This window comes from Haemaphysalis longicornis, unplaced genomic scaffold, assembly GCF_048455015.1.
Source record: "Haemaphysalis longicornis isolate Haplotype H1 unplaced genomic scaffold, Haemaphysalis longicornis Haplotype H1 scaffold_1, whole genome shotgun sequence".
NCBI lineage: Eukaryota > Metazoa > Arthropoda > Arachnida > Ixodida > Ixodidae > Haemaphysalis > Haemaphysalis longicornis.
This window is the reverse complement of record NW_027526203.1, coordinates 172,256,990-172,270,582: the sequence shown is the minus strand read 5'-3', so window position 1 is coordinate 172,270,582 and position 13,593 is coordinate 172,256,990. Positions and strand designations below refer to the sequence as shown.

Genomic DNA, 13,593 nt, shown 5'->3' with positions numbered 1-13,593 from the left:
CCTCGCGGTGAACTATCACCAACGCTGGCAGGCGCAGCATGCGCCTTGATGATGAATGTGTCAGTGCAGAGATACCCCCAGTACCGCGTAAGACCCCACCGTGGGAGACCGGCTCCGTACTCGACCTAAACAACTACGGCGGAGAAGAAATGATTATTGGAGCGACACGCGAAGAAACAGGAAGCGCGAGTACGCTGCGAAAATGACCACATGTTACAGGAAACAGTTTACACACACGCCACTCGGAACCAGGAGGTATGGGAATCCACTGTTGCAGTGGTCGCACCCTTTCAGTCATACAGAGGGTCACAGGCCTACAACTGTTACGATACTACCAGCACAGAACTACAGTTCTACGTCTTGTGTATCACGACTCTCGTGGAACGCACCGAAGCGGCGCATCGGAGCGTACCACGCGTCGAGACATCGAAAAATCACCACTCTGTGCGACAACACAGCAGCCATCCAACAGCCCCAAGGACCAAGCCCTGATAATTCGGAGTGACAACTCATTAAACAGAAGTGCAGAAAACAGCAAAAAAGGCAACGCCCCAGCATGCACTTACTAGGTGGCGGGACAAGCCTGCAGCCTCGAGATCAAGGCGGCGAGCGCGCAAAATTCCACGCTCCACTTGCTTCCGACCACCCGGCTCTCCCATTGATTGACGTCGACGCGGCCGTCCTGGTTGAGCACGAGGTAACAAGAGCAAGGAAAGCCTACCAGACATCACTCCCCAAAATGAACGCCCTGTTCTAGAAGACTTACAATAAGGCACGCGGGAGCCCTCCTGAGCGAGTACATGCTGCACAAGTGCCGCTGCACAAGCAATACACGACGTCTTCATGGTTCACGCGGACCCACCGTACTCAAGCTTGTACTGCAAGAACCTTACATTTAAGCAGGACATTCGACACCTCCTCTGAAACAATGGGGGCCTCCGCCAACTCCGGACCCTGCATGCCCGACATATGCCATCCTACGAAAAGTGGCCGGCGCCCAGGAATCCGGCCATGCAAAGGAGGCATTGTTCTCCCCGTAGAAGTGTGCGGAAGAATCTGGAGTTGCCCTAAGAGTTTAAGGAAGTCCTATACCACATCCCAAACAACCTCCCCCCCTTTCTTAAGCCGCTGGCGAAACCGTGAACAATAAATATCTATACATTCAATGCATTTCACGTTACGGTTGCTTTGCCGTGTGGCTGCGCGTGAGCATTTTTTCAAGCCAGAACAAGTTCATCAAAAATGCAGAAAGCCAGTGCTCAAAAAATATAGGTGTCCATGAATGCCGACTTAGTTCATAAAATTAAATGCCACGAAGAACAAGCGGGATTTCAAAACCAATGAAAAAAAAAAACGCCGTGCTTATGACATATTTTCTACTGACTGGGTGCATGTCCCCTTTACGAGACATGTCATCACCGTGAAGCCAAGCAACCAAGCCAAGCCAGACCAGTGGTTCCTCCTCGTGCACGGCCGGGTGTTCTAGGAGATGGCGACGAGCAAGCGTGAAACGCTGCTGTCGTGCCCCTACGATCCAGGGCATATTGTCCCCATCGGTTCGTACCAGAGGCACCTCGAAGAGTGCAGGAACCTGCACACGAAGAAAGACGAGCCGCCGCCCGTAGACGCAGCGGAGTTACATTCGGCTGAGAACTGGGCGAAGAAGATGGTCCATGTGACTGTGGTGGACCGCCAGGCAAGTAGACTCTGCGTTCCTAGCAAACGACCTTTGCCCAGTTTAGAGCGTTCGGCTACATGCTAGCGCAGGAATATTGTGACATTGTGCTGCTAGCAAAAAATGGGGTTTTTCCTGAACAGTGGAACAAGATTTCTTTATGCCGAGGCTTCGATGCTCTTTTATTCCGCGTCTTGGAAAATCGTCTTGCGGCTAAGCCAACGTTATCCACGTGTCTTCAGAGCGCGAGGCGCTCGTGTGTGCGCGCGCTTTTTTTTTTTTTTTTTTTTGCTTGCGTCCTTGCTTGCTTGTTATAAGCGGCTGCTGCCGGAAGAGGCGTCCGCCGGTGGCCAGCACGTGACAGAAAATTAAACAAGCGCCGCTGGCCATTTTGAAAGTCGCTTCTTTTGTCCCGTTGGAATAGGCTACCAAACGATAGCTGGAAGGCGCTGCAGTCTCCCCTCTCCTAAGGTCCCTGAATTTCAGAGACCTTACCCTCTCCGGGAGTATGCGGGGGCTGCCGCCGCGTTGGCATATGCTTTTTTTCGCTGCGGGCATGCTGCATTTCTCGCGCTAAAAGAAAGTCTGGGTAAAATTTTCTTTCGACTTATGAAACCATACGCGTCAGCACGTGTCCAGCAAGTTCGGTTTAAACGTAGAGTAGCTAGGGAGTTCATTTTTGATGGCGTTTGTCTTGTCGTCTGCTAGAGGCGCGTCGTCTGCAACGCGCCGCTCGGCCGGCCGACTTCCCCGTCAATTTTAAGGGAGGAAATGCGGAGTTCGGCGGTCGTAGGCTGCCGCCTTTTTGTCAGCAAGCCGACAGCTGTTCAGTTTGTCACTGCGTATTTTTCTTTTGTGTTACTTCATTCGCGTGTTCGCGCTTCGGACATCCGGATTTTATAGACTGCAAAAACACTGAGGCTTGCTAGAAATGTGAGATTAACGTGATTGATTATGGTTATCATGTTATTTCTGGCTCTCGAAATAATTCGTTGCCTTTTACAAAAAACACATTGAAAAGGCACACGCTATTAAATGGGGGAGCTGGCAACGCTGCCTTTCCATTTTGCTTGCCCTTGAAGAAATTTTTGTTCATGACGTTTATCACAGACATTCACCCGCTTGGAGTACAACTGTGGGTTAGAGAGGCAGTTCGCGGTAACAACAGAACAGCTAGTGGTGCATAACGTTTCATTTATATTAATACACAGAATGGGGCGTATAACTCTTTTAATTAGAAGCATTTGTAAATGTGGGAAAAACAAACAACAGCATTCAACTCGTTTTCATTCCCTCCATTGCCAAAATTGCAATAACAAGAATGACCGCAGTTTATACAGCCAGGCAGATTGGTAGAAACTATTTTTTTCATCCATGCGGAATGGGACTCTATTGTGCGATATATGGACGCTATCGAACGGCACCACCTAAGCAACTCCCAAGTTCATTTATCAAAGCGGAACACCGCCATTGGCAGCACGCATTTTTTAGGAGAACGGAAGGGGGGGGGCGCAATAATTTTAGAACACTAGTTCTCATTTTGAAAAACGGGAAATGTAAACGGGACGAGCAGAAATACGAGCAAAATGTGTCTTTATTTCACTTATTTCACTTAATTATGCGACTCATTACACCTTTCGAACAGCCGTGATGCATGCTTGCCGTCCTTGTCTTGTTAGCGGTGATCCATGCTTGCCGTGCTTCCGCAACAATATTGGTGCCTTGGCTTTCGGTTTTACCTCCTTAGACATCGCGAACTGCTTGCGGGAGCGTCCGTTTTTTCCCCTGCTCCGGAACAGAGGAAAACGCCTCCCTGCCCGCTCCGCGCGTCTGACAGCTGCACGTGCAGCTCGGTGTGCAGGCTGTCGCAATCCCCGATCCATTTCTGTCTACTCGCACTGCCTGAGGCACCCGTCCCTACTCGCGAATGCGAACAAAGCGGCCGCCGGCTGCACGAGCCACTTTACCCAGGTCGTGGAAAGCGCGGGAGGAACCCCGTGACTCCTGTGAAACGGAAGGGACGCCGCTTCGCGATACAATCAGCGCTGCCTTCGCCCGGCAAACTTCAGGTTCGCCTCCCTATTGGGAGGCTGCGTTTGTCCTGGACTCCCGAACTCCTCGACGTCGATAATCTCCTGGTGTTAGGGACGTGAAGACTATCTGAAGAGTGCGCGTGCCGTGCCGAGATTCCCCACCACGAACAAATACGTCTACATCCCGATTCCACACCATATGCCGAGAATGAATGACGTGGGGGGACGACTAGTCGCAGCACGGCTTCCGTCGTGAGTGACGGCCTTTGTTCGAAATTCCTTTCCGTGCACCTCAGCTTCGCTTGTGCTCTACATCCATAGAGTGGAATGGCTCGTGATTTTTACGAAGCAGTTCACCTGACTGCGTCCCTCTCTTACGCCGAGTAACGAGCGGAGGAAATAAAAGTTGGGAGGCGGCATGACGTCACGCAGACAGCCTTCGCAAGCCTACCTCCGTTGACGCCGCCCCCTCGCTGTTTCCCTTTCCCAAGCCGCCGGAGTCAGCCCTAGCACAGGACCTACGGTGATTTTTTTTCTGGTAGGTTTATGCCGCTGTTCGGTTGTAGCCGGCGCGCTCACACCCGGCGGGGTCACGCGGCACAGTGAGGAATGTCTGCGATTTTACTTTTTATACTAGGGCTCTCCGGTGGTGCTGTCTCCTAACTTCTCTTCCTACTTGGAGTGACGCCTTCACGAGCTGCTTAAAATGATATTGTTTTCTCAAAATTAGCTCTAAATATTTAAAAAAAATGGGAAAAACCAACACAGGGGTTAGCTTGAGACCGTTATTACGTTGAGGATGCTTTGGAAAGATAAAATTTTTCTAAACCAAAGTTGCCTTTATTGGCACATTCATCGACCATACGCGGCTAGGGCCTGTTTTCTTATTTGTATTATGAGACATCATAACAGAAAAAATAGCTTGAAAAGGTTCGCGGGCCTTTCCAATAACAAATCAGCTACCCCACTGCGGAAACAACAACGTTGGCGGAACGCGATGATAAGAAAATTAAGTCCAACACGAAACGAAACAACCAAAATGTTAGCGGGCCCTTTATTTATTTATGGTGATTAGTATAGTAGACGATTCCTACCTTAAGTGTATGGTAAGGTGGCGTGATATCGGTCAGCTCACTTCTGGGCTGATTTGTTTAGTGTTGGACTTTATTTTGGAAAGCTTCGCGTTCCCCTATCGTTGTCGTTTCGACAGAGGGGTAGTTGATTTGTTCATATTTTGCAGGTCCTGGCACCCGTCTCCAAATTCAAACTTCTTCGACTATGCCGGAATAGCGCAATCGGATAGCGTCGGCTTTATAACGCCGAAGGCCCATGTACGATGCTTACCACGAGTAGCATTTTAATTTTTCTTTTCCCACGACCATCATTATCATCAGAAAAAATTGGCTTTTCTGCTGTGTCTTTGGGTGGATTACAAAGGACATCATTGAGAGTCTGAAAGCTTCGCTTTAATAACGCCCACAAAATGAAGCGTGAAAATCGACAGATGTGGCGGAAAAAAGTAATGAAGTAATGCAGATGCTGCGAATCGACTAGCTCTATGGCCCATAGCTGACGGAAGCTGGTTTTTTGGCGTTTGGACCCAGAATGAGTAATAATACGGAAAAAAAAAACTATAATCTCGAACACGTAGGCTGGCTGATGACCGTCAGGATTTTAAGGATATCTCGACAACGTATTTAAAACATTTCTGCCGTAATTAGCAGCGATTATGAAGTGCTTTTTTGTGAGTTCGAAATCCAAGAGAACAGATCTTATAATCAAACACAGCCGATATTCCTGTCCATGTAACGAGGCCTTAAAATCTGCGGTTTTCAAAAGAATTTTCAGAACTATAGGTGTGTTGTGCTTGCACTGTATACACCCTTAGTTAGGTCGAACTCGCGTTTTTGGCATTTTTATTTTAGAGTTAGTGGAAACTGAGCGAGGATCTCCTAATATGGCACCTTTCTGAGGCCTGCGGTAGTACGCAGGTTTAATTGTAGCGGGTAGCAGAGACGATCCTACTCTGTCTGTCTGTCTGTCTGTCTGTCTGTCTGTCTGTCTGTCTGTCTGTCTGTCTGTCTGTCTGTCTGTCTGTCTGTCTGTCTGTCTGTCTGTCTGTCTGTCCGTCTGTCTGTCTGTCTGTCTGTCTGTCTGTCGAACCAGCCGAAATATGACGGGTGTGATTGCTGACTCATGGGTTAATCATTAAATGGTTATTGCTTTGTAAATTTTTGGTAGGTGGAAGAAGGGTGTACAGGGGGCAGAAGAGGAGAGACAGTGGGATATAAAGGTGATGATGGAGAGGGGGAGACGAAACAAGTGTAGCGGGTGACGGTTGGGAGGGGAGGAGTCGGCAGGGAGGGATGAAGTGGAGGGTAAGTAGGAGTGCGCAAAGAGGGGGAACTACGTTCTGGAGGTAGAAAGGAAGACGAGGCAATAGCATTTGGCGGTCGTAATGGAATTAGTGGGTGAACGGATGCTTGGAGAGGAGTTGGTGGAAAGAGGCGCGGGAGGAGGGACTATTGTATGGAGTTGAAGAAGGGAAGACAGAAGGGAGATTATGATGAGCGAAATGTAGCAGAAGAGAGTGGCGATGGACGAGAGAAAGAGGGGAGAATTAAAAATTCCCCGGGGCACTTCCCAGTCGCCATACGTAGATTGGATGAGAGAGAGAGAGAGAGAGAGAGAGAGAGAGAGAGAGAGAGAGAGAGAGAGAGAGAGAGAGAGAGAGAGAGAGAGAGAGAGATGGATATATGGTTGGGTGGATGGATGGATGGATGGATGGATGGATGGATGGATGGATGGATGGATGGATGGATGGATGGATGGATGGATGGATGGATGGATGGATAGACGGAATGTAATGGAATGGATGGATGGATGGATGGATGGATGGATGGATGGATGGATGGATGGATGGATGGATGGATGGATGGATGGATGGATGGATGGATGGATGGATGGATAGATAGACGGAATGTAATGGAATGGATGGATGGATGGATGGATGGATGGATGGATGGATGGATGGATGGATGGATGGATGGATGGATGGATGGATGGATGGATAGACGGAATGGAATGGAATGGATGGATATGGATGGATGGATGTATGGATGGATGGATGGATGGATGGATGGATGGATGGATGGACGGACGGACGGACGGACGGACGGATGGACGGACGGACGGACGGAATGGAATGGAATGGATGGATGGATGGATGGATGGATGGATGGATGGATGGATGGATGGATGGATGGATGGATGGATGGATGGATGGATGGATGGATGGATGGCCAGCCAGGGCTTGTTCTGGCGATACAGGCTTTCGCATTCAAAGCACATGGGCACACTTCAGTGTCCCGAGGAATTTTTTAAGCAAAATTTTGAGAATTATTTGATGGTACGTTGCATCTCAATAACTTTTGAAGGGACCGCTCAAAGTCTTGGAAAACACTTTAGAAAATTACAAATGTACTTTTCCACTATACAATCGCTTTGTCTTTTTGCGGAGCATATCGCATCGCCACTGATCGTTCTCGCCGCGTGAAGTGACTCTTCGGCGCTTGTCGGTAATTACAGCGGCGGGTGCATCGCATTTACTTTAAAAGCGTTTAGCTGGCAAATCGGGCAGATTGTATCTCCTTCGGATTTCTTCTGTACGCAAAGTGGGATGCAGAAGCGTCCACGCATTATCACTTGTCCGAAGCTGGGAGTCCAGTGCGCTGTAGCCACTAGTGCCGTAGCTCGCTGCATGTCTGGTGTTGCGTAATCGTTAACTTTCACATTTGCTCTGCTGGCTTTGCAGACGAAGACTTCGAAGCGCCGATTGGATACGCTCCGAAACCGACTTCTGGAAAGCGTGGGAGATTGCATGGTCACGAATGAAATGATCGGACTGGCCTCTCACCAACGACTGGAGGCCTCGATGGAACGGCCCAGGGAAATGAACGACGCACTCGAGCCGGTAAGCACGTATATTGACAGGTTGCGACAAGGAGTGGTACAAGGCGGAGGGTAAACCTGGGCGACTATGCTAACATGTTGCGTGCAATCATAGTTACCGTCGTCCACAGAAGCCGCCGACGGTGAGCAGAAAGTGCACGAAAACCCGTAAAATCGTTAACATCTATGCAATGTGACGACAAAACTCGATAAGGACGTAGACACGCGCGGTATAATGACGGCGAATCAAATGCAGAGGGTTATAAGCTCACCGAAATTGCGGTTCCAAATTATTATTATTATTATTATTATTATTATTATTATTATTATTATTATTATTATTATTATTATTATTATTATTATTATGAGGAGGAGGAGGAGGAGGAGGAGGAGGAGGAGGAGGAGGAGGAGGAGGAGGAGGAGGAGGAGGAGGTGGGGGTGGTGGTGGTGGTTGGATTTTTTTGGCGCAAGGCCAGCTGGGGCAAATTACTTTCAGCTGTATGTCGAATCAATCAATCAATGAAGAGCTTTATTGAGACAACGATGATACGGTGGCTTGCATGGGAGAAGGAAAGAGCGGAAGTCAGTTGCATGCGACGGTGAATGCCCGTGGAGCGAGTAAACTCCCACAGGGAGAGCAGCCGAATAAAAAGGGTTCCAAGGAACGCTTTTTAACCTGTGTCCGCTATTTGGTTCCGACGTTGTTTTCTTCATTCATAAGATGACACATGTCGCTCTCCCAACAGGTATTACATATGCAAGTGGCGCTTTGTACGTGCTTTTAGTTTTTGTGCTCGCTGTATGTAGACGCGCTGTGATAATGGTAACGGAATTTTCCTTACTACCTGCTCTCCTCCCGACGTTCCCTGAAGCTTCGCTGGCGGTCGGCCTCTGTTCGCCGCAGTATCGCCACACTTTCCCCCTTTCAAAAAAATGTTTCATTTTTCACTCAGTGCAGCGTCTTACATCCTCCACCCGGCATACATTTCACACCGCACCAGCCATCCACTTCAAGGGTCGCGTTATCATACCAGGACTGTTACTTTTAAAGACGACAGTCTTTCTTGGGCTACTTGAACACGAAAATTTTGGTCTGTCTGTCTGTATGTTTCTCTGTCTGTCTGTAACTCGATTCAGCCACCCGGCCCAAGTGAAACAGAAGCTGCACGACAAGTTTATATACCCAAAGCCAAATCTTAACCTCTAAGTCCGGCGGGAATATTCATACCTGTCAACATTGTTGAACAAGAAGTAAACGCTACGCAAATATCAGGCAGAAAATCAATACATAGATAACATTTACTGTATTCCTTTATTAAAAATTCATGAATGCTTGATTTTTGCGTTAGCGAATAAAATACTACAACCACTGCAGAAAAAAAATTCCCTCCGTCGCCTGCTGTCACCCGCATCACTATAGCTCCTGGCGGCGTTTCAAGAAATGAAACAGCAGCAGTACCACTAGATAGGTTCCACGTTCCGCTTGAAACGCACGTGGAGTCGGGCAATGTGGTTTTATAAACACTTGAGTTGGGTGCCTCGATTCATGCGCATCTCCGCCGTACGCTGTGCTGGCACCTAGGCAACCGGCGTGGAGCAGTGGAATGCGGTAAATTTAAAGTGACTTGAGTATACCTCTAGGGTTTTTTGTGGGAAGGAGCGAGACGGGAGAGGAACATCACGAGAGGTGAGCGGGAAACAGAAGGGAGGCTTTTACTTGGCAGGGGCGCCAGACGACTACCGTCTTTCGTCGATACTTGCAACCGAAGAAGCAGATACGCGGCAATCTTCTTCCGCCTCTTCTTGTTTTACCTACGCAGCCGAAGATTGGAACTACCCTCCCTGCGCCATTGTTTCAACCTCCTGTCCCTCAATCTTCATAGAAAATGTTAAAACCGACCTGTGCTGCGAAGTTCTTTTCCTGCGTATTTCACAGGGTAGTCACTCACTATCTTCTCTCTAGGAAGGTCTACCCACCCCCTCATCCTAAGCTTACTCGGTCTGAGTCGTTGGCCTTGAGAATGCTCCAGACGGGGTCCTTGCCTTCGCAGGGCAGCGCCCACCATTGACCCGCACTGTCCGGACTGCGGAGAGGCGTATTACTCGTTAGATCACATGCTCTGGCAATCCCCTGCCATACGCGACGCTGTGCTTAATAACAGCGAGGATTGGGAGGAAGCCCGCAAAAGCGGTGACCTCTCCGTTCAACTCCTGGCTGTCCAGAGAGCCTACGAAAGGGCGGAGGGATCCTGTTCCTACGTGGGAGCGGCCCGCAGCTGCAACCCCAACGTAGTTCCTCCGGACCAAAAAATAAACGTTATGTCTGTCTGTCTGTCTGTCTGTCTGTCTGTCTGTCTGTCTGTTCCTGCGTAGTCACCCAGTTATGAAACACCCCCCAGTGGGGTCCTTAAGGAAATAAAAATCAGTGAATGAATGAATGAATGAATGAATGAATGAATGAATGAATGAATGAATGAATGCGGCGTCACAACCAAACGCCCCCCTGCCTCTGACTCTGATCATCAAAGACGGTATCTAAACTTGTCTTCCCTTTCGCCAGGTGGCGCTTTAAAATTCCTCGGCGCACTTAAGTCGGCTTTCGCGCTTTAAATGCGAAAGCACAGTCATACTTAACTCCTTTTCTTCAACATCGCAATTGCGTCGCTTTCTTCACTTTTATTTCCTTGTCATTTGGCGCGGACAAGTTCGACCGGCTTTTCTGTTTCACCGTGTATGCGTCTCCTTCTTCGCTCTGTATTTCATCTTTCGCTGATTACGTTAGCTAGCAGTTCGGCACGCGTCACATCTTCCCTAAAATCGGGGTTCTCCGTGGCTGGTGTGCCGCTCTACTCCTCACGTGCCGTCACGTCCAGGTGACACGCCGCACACATTATTTTACAATTTTTACGTTTCAAATTCATAGTCTTGGGAATTTTGTAAAGCGGGCCCATGGCCCCTCAAAGCTCCATATTACTGTCCAATCCCCCAATTGCGTGTGCGGCACAAGGAAAGGAACGAAAACAACGACCACCACTTTTGTTCTGCCACTCGCAGCGTGCTGGCACAGTACAGTCGGGAGCGTATCGGGATGCTACTGTGTAAACCCCGATTCGAAATCCATCGGATCACCAATGGGTTTTTTCTTCGTCTCATATCTTCGCAGTGGGGACCATTTCCTTGACGGTGGAGAAGGCTGAAGGGGAGAAGTGGAGGAGGCTGACACCCTCCCACCTAGATAAGGCCCTGATCCTCACGGCTTTATTACCACCCTCGCTCTCCGTTTTCCTTCAAGCCCTACGCAAGCGATTGTGCGCATTTGTTGTGCCGCCCTCTTTGCTGGCCTGAAGTCAAGCAAACCTGGACAGATGACGTACCTTACCCCCGAGTCGAGATTTAGTTACTTTAATATGGCCAGATGGTCATTAGTTTTCCTGGAGCCCAGTTAGCGGGGGGAGATTCTGTCTACTTTCGCTGCTGTCGCGCCAATAAGGTTACCCGCCACCGTGGGGCTGGGGAATTGTGCGCTAGCATGCCCACGTGCCATGGATTCGACGCCCCGCAGAGAGTGTTGAATTTCTGATTAGAACGAAAAGCAAAGGCTGCTTACAGCATCCTGGCGCATGTTCAAAACGCCCCTGGTATACTTCAGGTGTGTCGAAGTTGTACCAAAGCAAATGTCTACTGTAGTTGAAATTCCTCCTGGACGATATTGTACTGCTCAAGCGAAAGTGTAGTGTCGACAAGTAAAACCCCAATTCGAGCATGAGTTCCGAATCCCACTCCAACGCGCCACCTTCTCAACTAATATGGTCGATGAGGAGGTCTCTGGTGTCTATTGGCGTAGTTTCCTATTTATAAGTGTACGTACTGATGGGACAGCGCAAACTTTACAGGACTGGAGAAAAGCAAAACGCAAGCGATGTTCATCTCTCGACCGGTAAAGTGTGCGCTGCTCCATCGTAATAAATGCATACCAACTGCAGGGCCCATTTTCAAAAACAGTTAGTATAGATTGTGGGAACGGTAACTAAGTTGTGAACTAGTAACGAGCGCACTAGTATACGAATTGATTTAGTCTTAAGCCACATTATCCGCACTTCACATGACGAGGTTCTCCCTGAAAAGGAATTTGGATACTATAAGCTGCCAAGGAGCCGGTGAATTGTGATAGCACGCCTTCAATACGTTCTACCACAGTACCTAACAAAGTGTATAGACTGCCAGGGAAGGTTGAATTTCACGAAACAATGTATTTTGGTGTGTTAACAGTGCTAAACATGCGGAAGACGAACATGTTCTTTTTTCACCCGCTTACGCGCTGTTCATTCGCCCAAATGCGCTCAATAAAGAGGTGTACAGTTCATATCCACTGTTTAACAACTATAAGCTTTCAATGAGCGGGTATTGAATTAACTTGTTTCGAAATAAATTTCCGGTGTTTATAGTCCACGGCGGATAAACTTGCCACCTGAAGTTGACGCAATAATATCTGGAGCTCTATGAAACTCGGCGGGGTATCCTAAGTAAGAACTCTACCGAAGTATCTAGGAAACACCAGCGAGCACAATATCGCAAGTGAATTTTCTTTGCGTATCGTGTATCGATATACAACATTGTGTTTTTGAGGGTATCAAGCATCTGTGTACGACTATGCAATATTCTGCATCGGGACCAGACCTAGCGCACCAGTTTACGTTTTGGCTTTCGCAAAAATACTGATATAATTCTGGTATCATTTTGTCGCTGCCATATTGAATTTAATTTGCAACAGCACATTAAAGGCTATGTCGAGAACGCTATATTACGGGTGATAATGTATCCATGCGACAGCTATTACTAGGACGATGAACTAACCTTTTCGACGTTTTCCAGGGGAGGAACCCTTACAAAAGACGGGAAGACAGGGATGCTACCACGGACAACCAAGAGTTCTGGCGCCACTACGAGGGCACTTCGCTGCTGCTCTCCGGAAACAACTTCTACTACGGCCAGAACGACCCAAGCCTTGGTGGAGGACAGCCGCATTGTGGCCACTAGAACCTGAACTGCTCATGCTGTGCATCAAATAAAAGTTCAGGCACCTTGAGCGTGGGTGGTGTGGTCTTTATTGTGGAGTATTTGGGGTAAATGTCGCAATGTGTGCGCAGCCGCTTAACACCAACTACGGATGTTGAACGGGTGCGAGGAGCACCCAAAAAGTGCACTTCGCAGGTTGATTGATTGTAGGGTTTAACACGCCGACGCAACGCAGCGATGAGGCGCGCCGTAGTGGAGGGCTCCGGATTAATTTTGACCACCTGGAGATCTTTAACGTGCGCCGAAATCTCGTACACACGGGCGTTTTTACTTTTCGCCTCCATCAGAAAAGCGGCCGCCACGGCCGGGAATCGAACCCGCGTCCTCGTGCTCAGCAGCGCAACGCCTTAGCCACTGAGCCACCGCGGCGGGTGCACTTCCCAGGTTGCGTTTTGTGAAGGGATATCCGGCAGTATACTACGCAGGAAGTGGTCTGACTGCATTGGGGAGCACAACGAACACCCTTTAAAGGGGACATGAATACAAAACACAAGTTTGGTTCATTCGAAATATTGCCTCGTTAGAATCATACTGACACCATTTTTACACGCCCTTCGCTCAAATAAACTATATAATTATGAAAAAAGCCAATGGCCATGCGACCCACTAGGTCATTTCCCGCAACAGAACCAATGATGTCATACCAGGCAGCTCTGCGATTGGCGGAGGCAGGCGAAAGCAAACGCCAATTAGGCAGGGCTTATAAGCTTGCCGAACGAGCTATTTGCGCTTAAATTTAGGGCCCATTCTTTTTATAGCAGTAAGAACAAGGGGGGGTGGGGGGGATTAGCAGTGGAAGTTACGAAAGCACACGTAAACATAGAAGTACCGATGCGTACTGTTGTTGGTACTACGCGC

General features: G+C 48.7%; 1 protein-coding gene across 1 annotated transcript; it reads left to right on the top strand.

Moving 5' to 3' along the window:
* Positions 1 to 1,465: 1,465 nt before the first annotated feature.
* On the top strand, positions 1,466 to 12,725 carry LOC144139391 (uncharacterized). Its single transcript, XM_077671750.1, has 3 exons — positions 1,466 to 1,696; positions 7,523 to 7,681; positions 12,532 to 12,725. The coding sequence occupies exons 1-3, from the start codon at positions 1,490 to 1,492 to the stop codon at positions 12,694 to 12,696; spliced, it is 531 nt and encodes a 176-aa protein (XP_077527876.1). The 5' UTR covers positions 1,466 to 1,489; the 3' UTR covers positions 12,697 to 12,725.
* The last annotated feature ends 868 nt before the right edge of the window (positions 12,726 to 13,593 follow it).